The 21,730-nt window shown below is 44.1% G+C and overlaps 2 protein-coding genes across 4 annotated transcripts in view; both read right to left on the bottom strand.

Annotated features, from left to right (window-relative positions):
• Positions 1-2,880, bottom strand: part of Vps13B (vacuolar protein sorting 13B) — an 86,098-nt gene extending 83,218 nt beyond the window's left edge. The window contains exons 1-3 of one of the 2 annotated variants that reach the window (XM_077666100.1): positions 2,698-2,880; positions 2,386-2,496; positions 137-405 (exon numbers count right to left, since the gene is read on the bottom strand). In XM_077666100.1, coding sequence (XP_077522226.1) covers positions 137-405; positions 2,386-2,472 — 356 coding nt within the window. In that variant the 5' untranslated portion in view covers positions 2,473-2,496; positions 2,698-2,880. The remainder of the gene's footprint in view (positions 1-136; positions 406-2,385; positions 2,497-2,697) is intronic. The other variant, XM_077666099.1, reaches the window with a different exon arrangement.
• A 2,753-nt stretch (positions 2,881-5,633) lies between these two features.
• On the bottom strand, positions 5,634-21,708 carry Ero1L (endoplasmic reticulum oxidoreductin-1-like protein). Of its 2 annotated transcripts, none has more exons than XM_077666095.1 (13): positions 21,434-21,708; positions 18,120-18,239; positions 17,556-17,639; positions 15,816-15,881; positions 14,115-14,191; positions 13,622-13,695; positions 12,499-12,619; positions 12,082-12,128; positions 10,170-10,497; positions 8,434-8,500; positions 6,941-7,027; positions 6,715-6,836; positions 5,634-6,143 (listed from the first exon to the last, which is right to left on the bottom strand). In XM_077666095.1, exons 1-13 carry the CDS (start codon positions 21,530-21,532, stop codon positions 6,092-6,094), a joined length of 1,344 nt encoding a protein of 447 aa, XP_077522221.1. In that variant the 5' UTR covers positions 21,533-21,708; the 3' UTR covers positions 5,634-6,091. The 2 variants fall into 2 exon arrangements, with proteins under 2 accessions (XP_077522221.1, XP_077522220.1); XM_077666094.1 differs by lacking the exon at positions 21,434-21,708 and adding an exon at positions 18,598-18,840.
• Between the last annotated feature and the right edge of the window lie 22 nt (positions 21,709-21,730).

The following is a 21,730-nucleotide window of genomic DNA, read 5'->3' as shown; positions in this document are numbered from 1 at the left end:
GACGTTATTATAACAGTATTGTAATGTTCGGTGCTACCTAGGAATGCATAAAGCTAGTTGCAATGATGAGCGAGGTATCGATGCTCTCTGCTAATGAACACATTTTGGAACAGATGAAACAAAAGCGTTCACGCACCTCGTTCGCCGGAACCGAGCCGTTGAAGGTGTGGATGACATGGAGGATGAAGAGGAGCTGCTCGACGACTCGCCCAGTCGCAGGACACACTCGATGGTGTTGATGGTGATGACAACGGGTTCGGAAGTGAGCTTGGTCCATGGCACGTGAATGCGCAGCTCATGGATGTGGCCATTGACAAGGCGGAAAGGAAGCCGCAGCTCTTGCTCTAACGCTTCAAGTCGCAGGTCTAAGTTGCTGAAGACAGCATCACCTCCCCACAGTGAAAGCTGGGGGTGAACATGAACAGAATGATAATGGTCATACACATTATCTGTTTCATAGTACAATATGGTACGGTACGGTATGGCATGGAAGCAGCATGTGGGCTATCAGGACGCCATAGCGGAGGGCTCCAGATGATTTCAGACCACTTGGGGTTCTTTAAAGTGCACTAACATCGCACAGCACACAGATGTTTTTACATTTCACCTTCATTGAATTTCCAATGAAATGCAGTCGCTGCAGCCAGGATTGGATCCCGCATTCTTATGCTCAGCAGCCGAACACCATAGCTACCAGGTCACTGTGGCAGGCATTTTCATGAACCACCTTTACGACGTGTCATGTATCATTGATTTCATTTTCAATGCATGAACTGCAGGCAAAACGTGAAACATTATTACGTTTATTGTAGCAGTTGCATTTCCATTTATGTTGCACATTTGTTGAAAAAAGTTTGCACAAACAGCTGTGAATGCAAATTACAGACAAAAAACAAAATTATAGCAGCCAAAATGCATAGTGTTGTTTACATTACAAACAATAAATACAATAGAAACAATATGGGGAAAAGTAACATAGTTGTGCCATGCAGGTGTTCTAGCTTGCCTTACACAATGAGGCAAGCTATGCTGCCAGTTCACGAAACTCTGTCCTAGATAGGTGGAAAATTTTCTGTATCAGCCAGAACAGTACACACTGATACAGCACCGATAGCTATTGAGACAGGATCTTTAAATGGAGCTTACATGCACATGCTAATGTCACTACTTGCACAGGCTAGGTGCAAGATGGTCAAGAATAGTTGCGCACAAACATTCTGAAGTTTACTGTCTCAATTCACAGGTAGATTTAAACCAAACGTGATATTGCTGTTGTTGTCTCTGAACTGGGGCGATTTTCTGGCTGTTTTTTTCAGTCACCAAAATAGAGATTTCATTATGTAATGCAAGTTTGTTGGCCTGTCTTTTATAACCTACTATTTTACAACCTAATCATAAAGAATTAAACGCTGCATGCAATGGCAAATTCAAAGAAATTTTTGCGGAAATAATTACCAAAATAGGTGAAAGAATATCGTTCAATTATGGTTGGGAAGACAGCTTATTTTTTAATAATCTACTCTACCTGAATACAGCTTTTGGATATCTCTGTATGCTGAGTGCAAAGTAAACTGAAACTTGAGACCAGAAGATTTAAGTACTGTATTTGTTTTTTAGATGCAAATAACAGTTAGGCAGACTTAACTTGCATTTGTAGAATGAAAAGGGGTCTGATGCATCTTCGATCTAATCAAAACTGGCTAAATTTTTTATCGTGCTAGTGATCTTGCATATCTGATAACCTATCAAGGCTGGCAAGTTATTCTAGCTTTGGTTTCTAGCTTACTATGCATGTTGAAGCTTTATACGCTTAATGGCAAGAAATTATGTCCACCTGCCAGGAACCACACCACAATAGTTTTGTCAAAGAGGCGCATGATGCCACTTGAAGGCAAGTAATAAATCAGATTGCAGCAATATAGATAATAATTAATTCATGACTTTATGTACCTCTAATTAAGCTATCGCAGAAATGCATGCCAATATCAATTGTTACTGTTTCTACCTGTTCACAACACATCATTGTATAGTACACATCTTACAACTCAACAACAGAAAGATAATAAATTATAAGTGCGCAGTCGACAGGAGAAATAATCAGATTCAGCAGAGAAAATGTATCGGGGAATATGTTAAGCTAATAAACATAGATATATCCCAGCCGACTTTGCAGGCATGCTTTCTGTTTCTTTTGTTTTCGTATTGCGAGGAGTTCACATGACAGCACGTAAAAAGTGGAACAACAATTTACGCACCAACCACTCTCAATTGTTCGTTTTATGTACATGCGCAGCTAATGAAACACTTTAGTTACTTCGTCACTTTATTCTCTACTTTTAGTTCCCATCATTCAACGAATTAGTAAGAGGAAGCGAAATTATATACCTGGGAATCTTCAGGCCGAATATTCTTGACGTACTTGCTCACATAGCTGAGGATAAGAGGAGTCACGTATGACTCTATTTTGAACATGACTCCTCAGAGACGTTCCTTGCTCTGCAAGAAAGCAATCGCACATCAGGCCGAACACAACAATCGAACTACGACCACCCCCGTCAGACTCTTGAGGTTAATTTCAGACATCGCGCTCCGGACATCAGATACGTCTCCAGCTCGCGACAAACCCAAACAAGGGAGCGAGTAGCCGCGGCTGATGATAGTGGTTATTTACACGTAGACGCGCGCGCAGACGCTCACCTGCGACGACGTCTCGCTACGGTCCTCTTCTATAACGGTCCATGTTTTCGCAAACCACAGGCTAGCGACGGTTGCGCTGAAGGTTGATGTGAACAGGTGATCGCGCGACGCTGGCCCGCTGCTTTCACGAACGGCAGCTACCAGTGGGACTGCCCCTGAGTGCCAGCGCAGCTGATTGACGCTTGTGAATAAAATTTCATGGGCGCCGCCATATTGAATCATGGTTGCTGCTGTTGCCTCTTTTTTTCCGCCAAAGGACAGTTTATTTGGACTGTGATAAGCCTTGCTCATGTTTTATGCGCGTTCAGAGTGCACGTTAAAGATCCCCAGGTGGTCGAAATTATTCCGAAGCCCTCCACTACGGCACCTCTTTCTTCCTTTCACTCCCTCCTTTATCCCTTCTCTTACGGCGCAGTTCAGGTGTCCAACGATATATGAGACAGATACTGCGCCATTTCTTTTCCCCGAAAAAACCATTATTATTATTATTAGTCCATTTGGTTTCCCTAGTTCGATCCAGTTGGGCATTCCAATCGGTTCTGCGTTTCTGACTGGATTACCCAACTGGTTTGCGAGGTTCCAATTGATTTCGGCGCTCCCAGTTGTATCTCCCAACTGGAAGCTCCAGTTGGTTTCAACTGGGCGACCCAATTGGAAAATCTTCCTTTCTTCTTTCACTCCCTCCTTTATCCCTTCCCTTACGGCGCGCTTCAGGTGTCCAACGATATATGAGACAGATACTGCGCCATTTCCTTTCCCCCAAAACCAATTATTATTAGTGTAAGTCAATGATGTCCTTCATTCTGTATATATATATTTAGCTGGCTATAAAACAGAACAATGGGCTATTAAGATTCTTGTAAAAGAGATATAGTAGCTTAATCTCTTAAATTCTTTTCATCACTTCCACCATCACTGCGGGCGTTCTTAAATTAGATAGCTTCGCTTAATGTTGACCCGCCACTGGCTCCAGCTAGGCGGTATATATAAGTGACTACAAAAGTGCTCTACGCATATACTGGAGAACTTCTGTTGGTGTGCTTTGTTTGACTCTTGATTTTTGTAACGACGTGTATTTGTAGTAATCAGTACCATTGTAGAAATGTTGGCAGCAGTCGTAGGAGAAAGGCCAATTGATTCCAATGCGACTGTAATTTAGCTTTTTGATTTGCCGACCAGTTCAAACCATTTCAGTCTAATAGGTATGCCAGCTGAGTTCAATTGGTGCGCCATTTTGTCTGCTTGAGTGGAAAATTATTTCTAATTGGAAGTTGGGCAAAATTCGTCGAGCCCTGCAATGGGTGCCGAAAACGCATTTGGTTTTCGACTCATTGGTTTCAACTGGAAATTTTACAACTGGACCCATTTTTTTTTGTAGCGCGAGCTACACTAGGCTACCAGTCGAGCATTTCGCGGTACAGACGAGACGCCAGTTGTGCGCACGCGCCGTTACCATGGCAACCGGGGAGGAGGAGTGGGTACGCCGCGCGCTTTGTCGTTTCCCTCCCTCCTTTATCCTTTACGGCGCGGTTCGGGTGTCCACCGATATATGAGGATGTATACTTGCGGGAAGCCAGTTGTGCGCATGCGCCGTTACCACGCATGGCAACCGGGTAGGAGGAGTGGGTGCGCCGCGCGCTTCGTCGTTTCCCTCCCTCCTATACCTTTCCTTTACGGCGCGGCTAGGGTGTCCACCGAGATATGTGAGACGGTTCCTGTGATTTGCGGACCTTATGCTTTGCGCGCTCGCGACGCCATCTGGCATGACGTCACACCGTACGTCGTCGCATGCGCAGCATTGCGTATAAAAACCGAGATCTAATCAGTGGCTGTATCGCAACGCTTGATATGGATGCACAGAAAGAGAGTCCAGCCGCTGCTAAACGGTGGTATAGACAAGAGATAATTAGCTCTTCCGATCCCAAGGTTGTCACCTGGCAGCTGGCTACTCAACAAAGAGAGAATGAGCGTCCAAAGGCGAAGGGATCAGCGGAGACGCCCGAACAGAGTGAGGAACGCATTGCCAAACGGACACGCCAGACTGCCGAGCGTAATAGACGCCGCATAGCCACCGAGATGTAGCCTATAGAAGGCGTCAGTCAACGGGAACCAGCCGAAGAGGATGTGAAGGCCCGTCGTCGTCGTGTGACTGATCACACTATTCGAGTTTCCGAAAGTGCATCTGCGACCCGGACATGTCTGTCATTGCGAAACATACAGTGCCAACAAGCTCAGCCAGGGAAACGTACCTCCCGCTATGTATATCCTGGCATAGCAGAGCTAAGCCACTGCCAATTTTTTTTTTTTGACTGGGATCCCACTGGTTGATTTTAGAGGGTTCTAAATATATAGCATACTGATCTTGAGTCTATATAGGCTTCATATAAGGAGCCATTTCCAAAAAATAAAAATGTCTAAATATGTTCTTGAGTTCTTACAAAGAAGTTTTCTAGATCTTTTTTGGCAGAGCATTAGCAGGCACATAACACCTCTTTTTGCCTCTTTGTCTACAGAACATCTGAAAATAAATTACCATATACTTTTGTAGATGTTACAGCTTGCGTAGCTCTATTTGTGTTTCGTGGGTGGACCCTCAATTATGCCTTCTTGCGTACATTTTATGGGCCACACAGCACAGCAGATACACACCTGTGCAGCGCTTTTCGAAAGCTCAAAAGTCATTTTGAGTGAACAGCTACAGAGGTTAGCGATCGAGAAAAACAGTCTTCCTTAAAGGCGAAAGCCTTGAGTGCGAACAGCGCCTTACACAGCGCAGTTCAACTTTTTCAGCCACTAGTCGGCTATCTGACCACTTCTCAAAATCACTGAACATTTGAAGAGTACTTTGTCATTAGTGTCAAGTTGCTGTACAGCTCACCTTGAATTTTCCTGTGGATGGTAATGTATCCTTGTGTTGAAAAAAAAACAATCGTACATACATAATGAGCAGCTTTTATTTAATGCTCTTGATGGTGGCGAGAGTTTTTATATTAGAGATTGTGACATAGGTACTCAGCGTCATGATAAATAAACGCATGACATGAAAACAAAGGGCATTTAATATCGAACAGAGTGGCAACGTAAGTACACTTCTGACGTAAACATACGTCGTTGGGAGGGGGTAAAAGTTAAATACAATGTGTACAAGCACTGTCATTCAGCCTTTCTGCACCAAAGTAAAAACGTCGAATCTCTCTTGAAAAGAGTGAGCACACATCATGACAACAATTGGACACAATATCACTGCAGACCGTCTGCTGATAAAACTGTTCCAAAACACTCGTGATTTCACACCAGTCCAGTCCAACTTTTCTTGGTGCTGCAAAGCGTGCGAAAACGCACACACACCACACACTTGCTCTTTTCCTTTGGACGATGTCAGCTGAGCACACTCTCAGGATAGCATTTTGCTGAACTGTTGTAGATGGTAGATGCTATTTGATAACCTAGACAGAAAAAAGGTTTCAGTATAACAGCTGGCACAGTTTACATTTGCACAAATAAGAGCACCACTAGCAATTATCCTGTCAATAAGAAAAGCATAAACAAAAGAAAGTGATATCACTGACCACAAAATTAAAACAGATAAGAATGAGTCGTGCAGGCAATTTGCTGTACAGTCACAGCTTCATAATCCATCACATGTTTTTTCTGTTCATACGCACATTACCGACAGCTTGAAAGCACCCTTAGCACAACTACGCACAAAACACTGTGGAACATGACAGAAAATCAGAATGGTATTCACTGCACTATGCTTCCAAAGGCTCAAAATGTAGCGATTAAAAAAGAGCATACAGGGCGGTATATTCATGAAATGGTTCTCTTTGGGACTGGCTCGATTCTCTGCGGTTTGCTGTGCGTAATTGGCCACTTCACCATGCAATGTCAGCTGGCCAATTAAGAGCGGTGAACTGCAAAGAAGCCAGCCGGTTCCAAAGTGAACCATTTTGTGGATATACCCCTATTCTTCTCACAAAAAATAACTGAGGGCAAAGCTAAAAAAGAGACCTTTACCTTCCAAAAGCATTGAAGAGAGACACAATCTCTGACCGAGTCAGATGGAACCTTGGATTCTCCGGAGGTAGACGTGATTTGTCAGTAAAGAGGATCTTCATAGCAGTGCCAAGACCCTGGACCTTCATGACGCAAGGCAGAACCAAACATTAGTACACATCACAAAACAAATTGCACTATTTTAACTTTTACTCCGTGTGTTCCAAAGCATTCGAGTGAAACCCACCTGAAGCTTTCCCCAAAGCCGGCATTTGTCGCACCCTACGCAGTCCATAATCCTTGAGATGTTCCTGAAGTGTGCCTTGAACTCCTCCTGGAACAGGAAAGGAATCATGCTTTTATGAGCTGACATGCAGCTTACTGCTTTTCGGCACATACAAACTGAGTGAAAACCTTACACAGTAGTGTCAACTGCACTCTGTTCAGTGATAATCACTGTGCATATGCTTGAATAAATGTTGAGAGTTCAGCACTGTGTTCATGCGGCAGTGCGTGGCCAGCACATCGCCAAATTCACGATCACTATTCGCACGGTACACACCGCGTGCAGCGAGCTGTGGCCGCACAGCAGAGAATAAATCCTGTCAGCCGTAAACATATCTGTGTGAAAGCATTTTTCATGCTTCTGCATAGGAATTTTGTTCGTTTGGATGATAGAAAATTTCGGATGATACGAATTTTTTCGTGACCCCGTGAGATTTGTATCACCGAGGTTCTACTGTACTTGCAATATCTGATCCTGGGATAATGAGCAACCTGATGTACTTGTTAAATTTTCAATACGATGCCCAAAATAGAGAACCATTTGTGCAGTTTGTGCACTACAGTAGCTTTGCAAGAAGATAAAAAGAGAGAAAAAGATGAAAATTTCAGTGTACACTAGGATCCAAAAAAATAAAACGCTTGAGAACAAATGTATGATGCAAACCATGCAAGCCTGAAGCAGGTTGCCATGGTATTTGTACAGCCATTAAAAATAAAAGTAAAGAAAGAAAGGGCTGTGCGCATAGCATGTTTGTGGATGTAATTTTACATGTTTGCATCAGCTTAATGAAATCTTTTATGGCAACCCTCATGTTTTTTCGTTTTTGCTGCAATAGAGAAAAAAAATGAAGCACATACATACATCAAGATCAGGCTGGTCACCATGTTATGACAGACTCGAGTCTTTTGAACTCTGCTATCATAGAGGCTCAAGTGGCTGGGGTTTTTTAGCATTATTTTCAGTACAACCTTTCCACAAAGCAAAGGCAAAACAGGCTATGCTCGTATGTATGAGGCTTTGTGATGCTTTATTTTTTTTTTTGTCAAGGCGCTTTCTGTGGTCAGCAGTAGTATTAGGGGCAAACTCTTTGGGAATGCTGTACTGCTGACAGTACATCATGTACAGCAAGAATGTACAGGTGTAAAGAAGAGAAAATGCATTACCAACGCATACTGCCATGCATACTGTTGGAAATTTTAAACTATGTACTCATAAACCTAAGTGATAAAATCTTGCAAATAATAATAATAATAACAGCCACTTTGCGAAATATTATTTCGCTTTCAAATAATGGCCACAACTCAAATTTAAAGCCTGACTTTTACACACACTGAATAAATATGCCTTACTCCTCGCTAAAGGACTAACAATGCTAAATAGTCCGTTTGATGCAGGAGTGGACACCACCCTCTTTTGAAACAAGGCAACAAGTACCGACTGCACTGAGTTGTTACCTTAAGTTTGAGAGCGTCTTTCTTCCCGTTGAACATGGCGCTGTCATTGAAGTGGTGCGGAAAGTCCCTGCGAGAAAAAAAAGAAAGAAGTCACATAACTTACATTATAGAGCGTATTTATGAAAAGCTGACAATTGCACTCAAGCTACTGGCATTTAATCCATGCAGCGAAATCACTGTGTCCCCTAGTCTTCAGCCAAGATGCATTTGCTGACCTTTCGCAACAAATATCAGAGAGCAAAGAGCGCAGAGACTTGGAAGAGCTGATGTACTTTCTAGGAGTAGCCAAATTTTTGGAACTGTTCTATGCTGCCGGCTTGAAGAAGTGGCACAAATTTTTATCTCCAAATAAGCATGCAAAAAAATTTAGGTGCAATGGATTGGATTGATGAAGAGACTCACTCGACAATTTATTCCAATTCTGATTCTGTTCCCATTCTCATTTGATTTCAATTCTCAGTCTATTGTCTTTCACACCCCCAATCTAATCCAATTACTACTACTACACAACTACGCAAAATGTGTCACATTGTTAGACTGTGGCGAGTCGTCATACCGATGCTGGCACAGTGGTGCAACAGTTAAGCAATGCACCACTGGCAGGTGGTTGTTGCAAACACAGCCACCAGTGGGGCTTATGAAACCAAGGTTGCTCTTCTCGAGCAATGCAAGAAGGCATAGCTCCCACAAAGCTTAATTTTTGCACAGATACTTCTTCAGGAGGCTGTATATTTTGCACATAGGACTCCTGTTGTCCGAGTCATTTACTTAGTCATTCTCTGTTTGGCATCTCCCTCCTTTCCCCCACAAGCGGTGAGGGGGAAAGGGAACAGTTGACAGGTGGAGAGAGAAAAATCCCCTCAAACACAACCTGGCAGGTGGAGGTTTCACACAGACGACACTGGACAGTTTTCACCTTAATGGCTCTCCTAATGCTACTGCATTAAAAAAAGCCTCTACCAACCATGGGATTTAAACGGTGCCTTGGTGGTACACATGGATACAGGGGTGCAGTTGTGAGCAATATGAGAGGAAACGAAGTTTGAGCATTCACTTCTTGATTACTCACATTTATGTGTGACAAGCAGTTTTTTTTTCTGTTTTCTAACCAGTCTTCCCCATGGTGCATAACCTCCAGAATTCATTCCCAAATTTAGAGTAGAAATAAACAAAAATTCATAATTTTGTGCAAAAAGTTTGTTTCCTCTCATGTTGCTCACGGCCATACAAACCACCAAGCTGGTGCCCCAGATCTCATGCTCTTAGCAGAGTAGTTCTATAAGCACAAAGCAGGAATCATCACAGCTAAAGAATTAAGAACCTGACAAGTGGGTTCAATAGACATGGTAAACAAGGGATCTTGACGGGTGCCTTCCAAGACATGATACTACTGTCACAAAATGAGGATGATGGGATGGCCAAATTTAGCGACAATGTACAATGTCAACAAAAGCAAAGACAGGGGTCAGGGGAGCATTGGTTGATGAAGTAAAGTATGCGCACATAGCAAACAAATTAACAAGCCAGTCTTTCCCACAATTCCAAATGCAGGATGAGACGAATTTTTTTGGGAGAGCTTCAAGCACCACACAGGTGAACGGTGCACAACTGCACCTGTCATTTAATTACTAAGACATACTCAGTAAATGATATCAACAATCTCTATGAACACTCTCATGGTGCATACTTTGGCAAAGCATGCAAACTTTAGGTTAGCAGGAAGAAACCACAAGCACCTTGCAGCATCCAGGAGCGCTCGCACAGCAGCAGGGACAGTCTCATCCTCGGCGCTGGTGTAGAATGTCTCGTGCAGCAGGTAGGGTGCCGCCTTGGCCAGGGCACCCAGTTCCAGGAGGTAGACGAAGTAGAGGTTGCGCAGCCACTGGGGTCCCTCACCCTTTGTTGTCTTGGGGTTGAAGCGACGCTCAAACTCAACAGCATTGGGACCCCATGAGGGCTGGCCCAGCGGGTCACGGCTCAAGTGGTTGGCACACAGGTGCACGTTGATGCTGGCATGGAGACCCGAGATGGCGCGGTAGAAAGCCCGCTTCTCCAGGCACATGGCTGGAATGGGAGTCAATGACATTTAAATGACACTGACAGCCAATCCCATTAGTGCAATGATGCTAAAACATTTGCAAGAATAGTTCTGCTACACATTACAGCATTAAGTGTCACGCTCTGTTGCAAACTGTGAAGAAACGAGTTTTGGGCTGCTAGCTATTCCACATGATGCAGTTCACCAGAAGAGGTTGCACAGCACCTGACAATAGCAATCATATGCCTCAGAAACCTTGCTGAGCACCAATTTGCATACCTCGTTACATGGGCACAATGCATGACATTCATGCTACGGAGCAGCACGTAACGACGACAGACAAGTTAGTTCACTGGGCTCTTTTTCATGTTTTTAATGCATGGCACTGAATGACAGGGCAGCTTAAAACCACAACTTTGCAGTGCGAGTAACAGATGGACAATACCTAGGTTTTCACATACCACTGCGCCCTCCACAATCATAGTGTTATGGTGTGTATATGGGGTTGCTGTTGCAGACCAAAGCATGCAATTGCCACAACCGATAGTGAGAGTGGCGCCATCTGGTGGAACTCAGTGAAATAGTGAGCTGAGCTGCCACACAATATGGCAAGAAAGCGGCCGTAACCGAATTTTAAAATGCTTGCCAAATGTCGAACAAACAAACAAACAAAAAAAAAGACATCCTAAGAACATCACATCATATGGCAAGAGCTGGAAACACCTGTTTTCAGATGCGGCAGCATTGTGTGCATCCTGTGCAGTTATGCAGTTGGGGCGCTTGAGGTGAAAATGCCTAATGTTTCGAGTTTAAGCTCCACAGGCTGTTGTCAGTTTCACTCCACAGGAAACCTACCTGGCAGGTTGTTACATATTTCCATTCCACAGGCTGTATTATCATAGGCCAAGATTGCACCGGTGATCATATAATGTGATGTGACAAATCTGCGTGAGCAGTACTGCTTGGACATTACTGATAGTCTGCTTCCCATTGTTCTGATCTGGTACTGCGTGGGCACCCGGGGATGACCTTGGGTCAGGTCGGCATGGGGCGAATTTAATGATGAAGCAGCGATTAAGTCCAGCTTTTGTATGCCTCGCGTGAACTCGGGACGTTTTGTACATAATAGTTGCTGTGGCTGTTGGAACCAAAAAAAAACATGACAGAATAAATTGAATTATAAACTATTTATCCAGCGAAGGTGAATTTCATGTGATTATTCTTGTATGCCAATTCTTATCTGCCACTGCAATGGAAGAAAATGTGCAACAAAAAATTTGGTGAACCTACATGTTGAGAGCACAGCTGTAGCCCAAGGCAGAAAAATGCAAAAGCCCAGTATACAACTTTACAAGATCTAGAACTTCAATAAATACAAGAAGTGTGTGGCTCTTAGGCATGTGCAAAAAATAAATTTACGATAGTAGAAATCTTAAAATGAAACCATTTGCTGGTTCCTGCTTTAATGTAAGTCTGTTCTGTAGCAATAATCATGCACGGTTTGTTCAATCACAAAAATGTTTAAGCCAGGTTTGTTTGAATTAAGGCTTAGCTGTCCCAGATGCTGCAAGAAAATAGAAAAAAAAAGAAAATTGTTGAGAAGAGCTCACCGTTGAGGTTCTTGGAGGTTGTGTAAGGGCCATAACCAACATTAGGCCTGAAAACAAAATGAACGACATCACCACAACGAGCTTAAGGTCCACTCGCATACGCTACTGGCAACCTGCAATGTGATACCTGCATCTGCATGAATCACGGCTCTGCCGTAATCTTACCGGCAAACTTTTGCTGTGCACAGAAATGGAAAGAACAAAATTCAGATACTACGAGCAAAACAAAAAAAAATTTGCTCACAAGCAGAAATGCTTACATCGGTATGATCATTTCACTGCGTATAAAAGACAAAAAATATATAAATATATGAAGGGAATGCTGCACACTGTCACAGTAAAAAGTGCTACAAAAATGCTTTGAGACTTCTCTTTTCTTTTTTAGTTTAAAGAGCCGTGTAGGTGGCAGTGTCTTACTTGAAACAGTTCTCCTCATAAATGCTCCTCCAAATTCTGTGTGCAGAAGCCCCGGCATAACCAGTGTAACGCTCTGGGTTAAGACTTAGATCGACGTACTCCATGCTCGCAGATGACTCGTCTGTAATGAAGGGAGACCATAAGCCTGTCACGTGCCTGCCGCATCATATTTGGTTGAGTGAAATTAACAGCCAACTACTGATGACAAAAGTGTCTTGCCCGTTCCTTTTTCTCAGCATGGAAGAATAAAACACTCTGAAAGTTTCATCTCAAAGTCCAATCAAGGTGGTTACATTGCATGGAGGCAGAAATCAACCATGTTAAAAAAAATGCACGCCTGATGTCCAAACTTTATGAATTATGCAAGTTGTGAAGAAATCATTGTGGGAAGACCGCAGTGTCGTTATCATATTCAGGCTGCAGGCTGAGGCCAAAGGTGAAGTTAGATTTTTCAAAGCTTCCTTGACCCACAAACTTATTATGCTGGGCAATGCGCAGCAGCAAAGGTACGAAATTTCAGCCTACATTATAAACCACATCCACATCACAACCAGGTGAGGTGCCGGACGTTTTTTTGTTGTTTAGAATGCAGCTCTGTTCCTAAACAATGACAAACAACTACAGGACTGTTAGACGAGGTGAAGACGCAGTTCAAGGAAGGATGAGGGGTCTTATACATTGGCTACCCCATGAATCCAGTTTCAAGGCTCAAGTTCAAGCAGCTGCAATACGAAACGTTAATCTGTGTTGTCAGCAGCTAAAAAAGAAAGTTCAAAAAGGCTGGCAAGCAGAAATCCTTTGATTATAGCAACTCAAGATTCTGCACTGAGCATGGCCAAAGAAAGTGATGAAAAGGTGACAAAGTGTCACATACTTATCTGCATTACGACAAGGCCCTTACGCGGATTGCACCCCCACCCAGCATGATAAGCTTTAAGAGCGATATTTACCAAGCTAAGGCATGATGACAATAAAAGTAATGAAAGGCTGGCTTTCCATTGCACAACTTATGGCACCGTATTCCCAAAAAAGTACTCGAGCGAGACCTAACAGATATCACATATGTAATCTTCTCCATCTCCACAATCAAATGCACTTGTGTATATAAACTTTTTATTCTCACCATCTATCTCGCAGAAGTTGTCCTGAGAGTCGTCATGCTTTTGCCACCTTTCGAACTCCCTGTAGCTCTCATCACTGTGTGCGAAAGAGGGATAGGCAAAGCAAATACACGTCAACCACTTTTGCCATATATAAGATAACGAAGGAGTGCCCGAACAAGTACCTCTTACAGATAAATGCCTTCTCTTCTGACCTTACTGATTAACACTAGAAATGCTAACATTGAACGAAAAAAAGTGCTCAATAAATAAACTAATGCAGCGTTTCCTCCTAGCCAAAAAATGCTGTGACAACATAAAAAAATACAGCTGAGACAAGATGTCCAGTACGATGGCAGCAAAAGAGTCACCATTCAGATCAATGCATCCACAAAAAAAAAAAAAAACTTTATGGCCATGCAGTATATTTTAATCCAGGTCATTAGAGCCAGCAGCACAAAATGATATTTCACAGAATCTGACACTGTGACCAGCAGTTCTTTGGAGCACACATACCTTATAGTGTTGTCAATAGAACCCAAGCCATCATGGTTCTCATCACAGGAGTCTTGTTCATTGGCCTCCTTGGAATACTGGATGGAATGTTACAAAGGATAAGAGCAAGGCATCTCAAGGCAAAACATGAAATCTCAATCAAAGCCTGACAAAACATTTCAGAGGAAGCCACTGTACTGTGAAACCCTAACAGTGGAAGCCAACATAATTCACACAGTGAAAGTCTGTCACAACAGACACTCACAGAGTGCATCACACCGAGAGTACAGTAAAACCTCGCTCATATGTCCCTGGTTCATGTGATTTCCCAGTTCATATGCTCAAAATATCGGGCAACGAAAATGTCCCATAGAGAGACACTACATCTCTTCCAGTTAATACATTCCCAGATAACACACTTTCCCGGCTACTCCGTTTAAAATTTCGACAAATTCTGGTCTAACGTTGTGAATTACTTTCCGGCCAAGGACAATGCAAATGCAGTCCGAATTGCGCAAACACTAAAAGAAAAGTTGCTGCCAAGGGATGCTAATCGGCATTTTTCGAAAATAAGCAGTTTGAATCATATGCTTTCCTGGATTACCAATTTTTTCAAAATTCAAAATTTTTAATAAATATGGTATCAACGAGGTTTCACTGTACTTCGTGACGCCTTCATTTTAGAATGTGCTCCTATTTCTTACAAAAATGGTTAACAGAAAGCAACCACTCTGAGCACCTATCTAAATTTCTCCCACTCATGGCAAGAGAGACAGCTCAAGACGTCCACACATGTAGCCTACATCAAAGTGGCCTACAAGCAACACTAAGCTTAATTTTACATACGGGACCATTTTTTAGAAATCACCACTTACAGTGTGAGAGGCTTGTTTTTAATCAATGATGTGACATGCCGCTTTTAGTTCTTTTTTCTACAGCTGCAAACAGTGGCAATTCTCTCCTTTCAACATGCAGCCACAAAACTGACACTCTGGAGATATCCCAGACCCGTCGCGGTGTCTCAGTCGTTAGGGCGCTCGGCTACTCATCCGGGCTACCCGGGTTCGAACCCGACCACGGCGGCCGCATTTGCATGGAGGTGAAACGCTAAGGCGCCCATGTGCTGGGCGATGTCAGTGCAGGTTAAAGATCCCCAGGTGGTAAAAATTATTTGGGAGCCCTCCACTACGGCACCTCTTTTTTCCTTTCTTCTTTCGCTCCCTCCTTTATTCCTTCCCTTACGGCTGTTCGTCCCCTTTAAGCATATATGCGGCTTCAATGCAAGGTGCACTGAAACTGCACACATCAGCACGTACATAGTACCTCTCAATTTGAGTAACGCACGAGTTGGATGCATTCTTATAGCTCCTGTACTTTGTAAGCTATTGCGGCCACCTGTATGCTTTTTTCATTACAGACTAAGAGAAAGAAAACTGCCAGAACAGAAACTTAATGCCAGCATTTTAGAGCAGATGAAAACCAACCACAAATGCCAACACTAAATTCCAGGCCAGAACAGAAACTAAGTGCCAGCATTTTAGAGCAGATGAAAGCCAAGCACAAATGCCAACACTAAATTCCAGGAAGGCTGTTAAATTTTTCAGGCCTTTGTTTGCTCCTTTCAGTGTACACCTTGGCAGCTGTGCCGGCTGGGCAGCAACTGTTTGCGGAGCCATAAAACATTCCGGAGAGCCACTATTAAGCACTTTTTTTTTTATTTACCTTGGACACACTGTCATTAGGAACGTAACTCCTCTCGTGGCCTCTGAGGCTCTGAGGAAGGCTGTCCTGCAAGGCAAGAATCAGAATGACAGAAGTTACAAATAAAAGTAAGGGAAAGCATGTGTTACACATTCAGCAGCACTGGTAAACCGCAATACCATATACAACAATAAGAACGCAACTGTGGGTGCACTTGAAGCGAGCAGAAAGAGCGGTCAGCTTTGCTGTCTAAGTTTACATTCCTCCATGCTAGCTGGTACTTAAATGTTATATTGCGTATGAACTCAGACCAGGCTTCCTTTCAATAATGCTTTTAGTTATGACGTTTGAGTTAGGATGACTGAACAGAGGCACAGACACCACATATGCTAGCATACATCCTGTCTACCTTTCTTTGGTCTCTAATGCTTAGAGAAACAATATTGGTGATACATTTCAAGAGGACAACAGGGTCTAGTGTCTCGGCAGGGAAACAGCAAACAGTGCAGCAGCTGAATTTCACTGCATGACAGATCGTGCAATGCACAGAAGGCACTGCACATTTAAATATCAGTACAGAGAGGCTGCAGTGATTGCAAAGCCATGCACAATTTTTCATTAATTTCAGCTTGCTTTGATGATGCTGCTGAGGGCAGATAATACGTTGTACAAGTGACAAAAAGTACTTTGCAGATACTGTTGCCAGCTTCCTAGCATTAGCCTTAGAATGTATGTTCAATCGCAACCCTGGTAAAGCATAGAGCACCTGATGAGTGATGGCTGTTGAACATTGTCAATGAACAACTTAAGAGACACTTTCTAAACTGCAGCACACATGATCTAATATGAAGGCTATTAATGCTTGCACAAGTTTCAAAGCCCTTTAGTACGCACGGTGAGGTTTTATGAAAATAATGTGTCCAAGATTAGTGATGGGATGTCCAATTCCATGGGGGGTAACAAATGAGAAAAAACAAAAACAAAATGAAACCAAGCAAAAACAAAAGGGAAATAGGAATTAAGACTACCCTCAGCAACATGAGAAACTCACAAAACAGGACAAAGACACAACCAACATATACACAGGTACTACGTGGGGCCTTATTGGTATGGGCCAGTTAGCATTTCGTAATGACTCGAGACTAGCACGACACAGAGGTCAAGGACTCAGACTAACACACACAAGCACTAAAAGAGAAGTGCCAGATTTCTGACACAAAAAAAAAAAAGTTTGGTTCACAAATGAGCCAACCAACACTCACAGTGCCTGCCTTGGTGACAAAAAACAGAAGGAACATTGAGAACAGTAGCACTCACAATTAGCACACACAAGTACCTCACAGTTGAGACAGTGAAGCAGGATGGGCTTCAGGTGTCACTGCAGCACCATAACCCATCATGCACTGCGAACAAACGTAGGTTACAAGCTGTTAACCTACTCCACAATATTTCTTATAAACTGCAAGGCCACAGAGTATTATTTCTCACACACAAAAATTAGTTTTTAAGATAGCACATCATACAAATGCGTCACATGAACCCTTCACACTTTTCAATTAGAGGTCTCTTTGTTTTGTAGTGTTATATTCGGCGCACCAAGAGGGGGGGGGGGGGGGGGGGGGGCTTTTGGAATAGTCTAGAGCTGAAACTTAAAGTAAGCATTCATTAAACTATATTCAGCACAACAGAAAACAAATGAAAAAAATTAAGTAACATTTAAAGGGAGGCAACGAAAAGGTATATGAGAAATAGCTGGTATACCTCACTGCATGTAGTCACCGAGCAATCACGAAGGGCACAGCGACTGTCATCAGCCCAAAATGGACAAGGCCGTTTAAGGTTCACCTGAGAAAAAGAAATTTGAGCACAGTTACAGTGGATTAAGCCTTGCAAACATGCTGCAGTGCTTCTCCACTGCTTATTTTTCCTCTTCATGTTCCTGCTAGTGCACAGGTGCTTCATTAAAAACGACCTGTATGTTCTATTTGCCCAGTGTGACTACACCGCTTGTTCCAGGGCAAAAAATAGGCTGGCACTATATGTAAAGAGCGGGCAACCTGTACTGTGAACTGCAGTGTGGCACAGAAGCTGTTTTTTTCCTGTTAATGTGCAAATACACCAAACATGCCTGTGAGACATAACATGAAAAGGTTCTACCTAACGTTCCAAAGATAAAGGGAAATCCTAAAAGCCAACAATTTTTTAAAAGTGCAAATGAATGACAGATGACATACGAGCACGAGGAAGTCAGTACATATGGCTTCAGAGTGTGTTCAGCAAAAAAAGAAAGAAAAAGCATGCGAAAAAAACACACCATATGTTTACCTTGAAGAACCGAAAGTAATCCTTCTGCAACAAGCTCTTGAGAATGGGATAGACTTTGAAGTTGTTGAAATGATCGATGGTGTCGATGTTGCAAGCACAGTCATCTACTTGACCTTGCAACTGCAAACAAAAGCGATACCCAACCAGTCACAGTTTATTCGGGTTGAATGAACGGCTTTATCATCTGCGTTGACAGTTAGGTATGTTATAAGGGTTGGTAACATGCAGACCATATGCGTATAAGCAATGCGGCACATGTGCTTAAAGGAATGAAGAAAAAAAAAGATCAAATGCTTTGCATGAGTGCTGTTTGTTTCAGCGATCATAAAGGAACTCAGAGATACGTCAACAGTACAGGATATGACAGCTCAGTTGGAAAAAAAAAAAAGAGTCTCGTGAACAATGGGCGCGCACAGACACTGCACGACAGCGCGGTCACAAAAGTCACCCATATGTGATCGGGTGTACGTGTGCTTACGTGCTGGAAAATGTCTGACGACGTTCGATCGCTGCACCGCGCATTCTGGAAAGAACACACCTGATCCGTCAGTGCAGCCGCGACAAAGACGGCAGCAATGGCCACGGTGGCTCCAATAAACCGGCACCACCCACGACCGCGGCACGGTAGGCAACTCTCCGAAACCGACACCGGTGCGGAAAATACCATCATGTCCAGCCAGCGAAGCGCGCGCAAGCAGACGACGCGCGAACGAGAAGGTGCCGCGGTAGCACCGCAGCAGAAGTCGTGCGCGTTTTCAATTTGCCACATCGATAAGGAGCAGACGAAAAGAAAAGAAACACAGGCGTGCAAGGGTCGAGGGAAGAGGGAGTACACGTTCGCGTGACCAACACAGCTAGCCGCGGGTATCGTCGCCTGACACGGAAGGAAAAAAAAAGAAGAAAAAAAAACGCCAGCTTTTTTTCTTTCTCTGCCCCCAACCGCCAGTTTCGATTGCAGGCGCGCAACGCCCGCATGCATGCAGCCGTCGTCTGCAGTCTCCTAGCTACAGCGCGGGGCCGCCTCCAGAGAGGTCGTGCCGTGCCAAAGTTAAACTTTCAACTTAATTTTAAAAGCAGCGCTCCAGCAGCTTTTCCCACTGAACCCGCACAAGAACAAGGACCGCGAGATCGAGTTTTTAAATGTCGATCCATCAATGCACATTTCTGTTCTTTTCAAGCAGCCAGAACGAGCAACCGGAAACAGCTGAGCAGCTGAAAAGTAAGAACCCCGACTGCCACGTACGCTTAAGTCCTGCAAAATACAGGCATAAAAATGAGGCCCGCGGCGCGAGAACAAAAAATGCTACGTGCACTCGATCCTTTTCACGGCGACGTCGGGAAGCCGACCGTAAGCTGCACCTGACAGCTGGGCAGCCTTTTGATGCGCAGCGCGAGCTCGGCATATGTTGCGTTCCCGGTGAATGGTGCGGCCAGATAAACACGAAAGATGTATATACAAGTCGCGCATAAGTAATCTGGCAGAAGTGATAGGTTTGTATTACGCGCCTGAGCACACGCGTCTCTCACAGTAATCTGATCGAGACACGCGCATGAGTGAAAGCGGGAACCAAAAAAAAAAACAAATAATGCTAATAACAAAAAAAAAAGCAGGAGACGCGCAGATGGGCGCGCTCGGCTTCCTGTCGATCAACCGCCCCGCGCGAACTTCGTTGCAGTACGAGAGTGAAAGTAGGGAAAGCCGCCTTCACAGGACCATCGACAGGACGCATATCGAACGCGGGGGCGTACGGCGCAGGGTCACGCACGTCGCCCTAAAAAAAACCGGTTGCACTACGAAACGGAAGTCACGGCACTCTCTGCTACAATCGCATACAAGGCGATAAAATATAGATCAGAAGGGCGTTACGCAGTGCAGCGTATCCGGCAAGAGAGGGCAACAACGATGACACGCCTCTCGAAGCTGTGATGACGTCACATTGATTTGTGACAGCGCGCGGCAGTTTCGGCGTGCATCCGAGCACGTAGGCACGGAAGCCGCATTCATAACGCAACATTTCGACGCTCTCGTCCGTAACGGGCGCTTTGTGGTCGCAATAATAATAAAAAAAAAGACGGCTTCAGCAGGAAGCCTAACAACCGCCAGTTGAATAGCCCGCACTCGCAAGGCTGCCCATGCCGCCGTTTTATCTTCCGGATGAAAGGGCTCAGCACTGTGCTTTGCGGGGAAGCGCAAGGGCCCGCCACGCAATGAAGCATAGGAATTGCGTGCGGCTTTAAAAATGCTCCGTACCATACTTGTTCGCTCATAGCACTCAACTACTAACCAGAGGTACTGCAACACTTTCATGACATGCGCGCCGACGCTACGCACTGCGTATCTAATTAGTTGCGGTATTACAGTATTTCACGCATGCATGGTTCGCGATGGTAGAGAAGGTACCGTCTGCAGCTCCCTTGCACTACCGCAGCTCGCTTTCATCACTCAGTTTTCTCTCTCAGAATGCGATTCGCAGACTTCTAAACGTGACATGGTGAGGTTTGACAGCACCACTCGCGCACAGTTTTAAGAGAAACAAACTCGGAGAAAGCAATCAATATTGTACCGCCCGCTTGAGCACACGCAGAGAGCATATGCGTGCGACATCAGTGTCTAATATAAAGTATATTAAATAAACAAGGGCACTGTACGTCGCATGTGCCGCGGCAATTGACGCAAACTCTTGGCGGGTGAAGTCTGCTGAAGTTATACGTGGCATTCGCTTCCGAAAAAAAAAAAAAACAGCGATAAATCTGCGATCCCCGGGCGAGAAATCGGATACCGTCCGCACAGATGTTTATTGCATCGCCTGTATGCGTGTGATGATAATTCACGTCAGGCAGTTAAATCCCGGTGTTAGCATGGCTGTCGCTAATTTACCGCAAGTTTATACCGCAGCGAGCGCTGATAGCGATTTCTGTTTCTGTTTCACATTTCTTACATATCACCCATGCGTGCTGGAGCTCGATCTGACACGTACTTACGTTTAACGTTCAACTCTGCCACACGTCGCTGTGTTAGCAGTTAAATCACTGCACTTTACTAGTGACTAACACGTGAGAAAAATCATACATAACGCATCGCCTCCGCGTAGAAATGTAACGGCAGGCAACGGAGGAAAAACCATGAAACGAGTCGATCATCATCAAGCGAGAATCGGGAACAGACATGGTTGTCTTGTCAACAAGCAACTTGTTTGCCCGTCAATCTCACTTCAACTTAATCGTACGAATAAACCTACGCAGCCCTCAATACTTCTAAAAGCACGCGAAAAGTCAGGCAAAAGATGCGATTCAGTACAAACGATTGGTCTTACCAAGCAAAAACAGGATTCCCTGTCGGTATCATACCCGTTGCGGGAAGAAGCTCCAATCGTAAGCGCGAACAAAATAAAAGTCACCGAGTGCTTCACCATGGTAACACAGTGTCAGAGTCGAGAGAAGTTTGACGAGGAAAGCAACACGCAACTGGCACACCGATTACGCGTGCTGCCGGCTCGCTGCACATCACACATATCACCGCAAAACTTCCTTGTGCGAGAGCTTCGCCTCTACACCCTCCATTTCGGCCGGTATCAAAAGCCTCATTTTTACAGGCACACTTTCGTATCCGC

This window comes from Amblyomma americanum, chromosome 5 (genome assembly GCF_052857255.1).
Source record: "Amblyomma americanum isolate KBUSLIRL-KWMA chromosome 5, ASM5285725v1, whole genome shotgun sequence".
Taxonomy (NCBI): domain Eukaryota; kingdom Metazoa; phylum Arthropoda; class Arachnida; order Ixodida; family Ixodidae; genus Amblyomma; species Amblyomma americanum.
The sequence above is the reverse complement of the archived record's forward strand: the minus strand, read 5'-3'. Positions and strand labels throughout refer to the sequence as shown.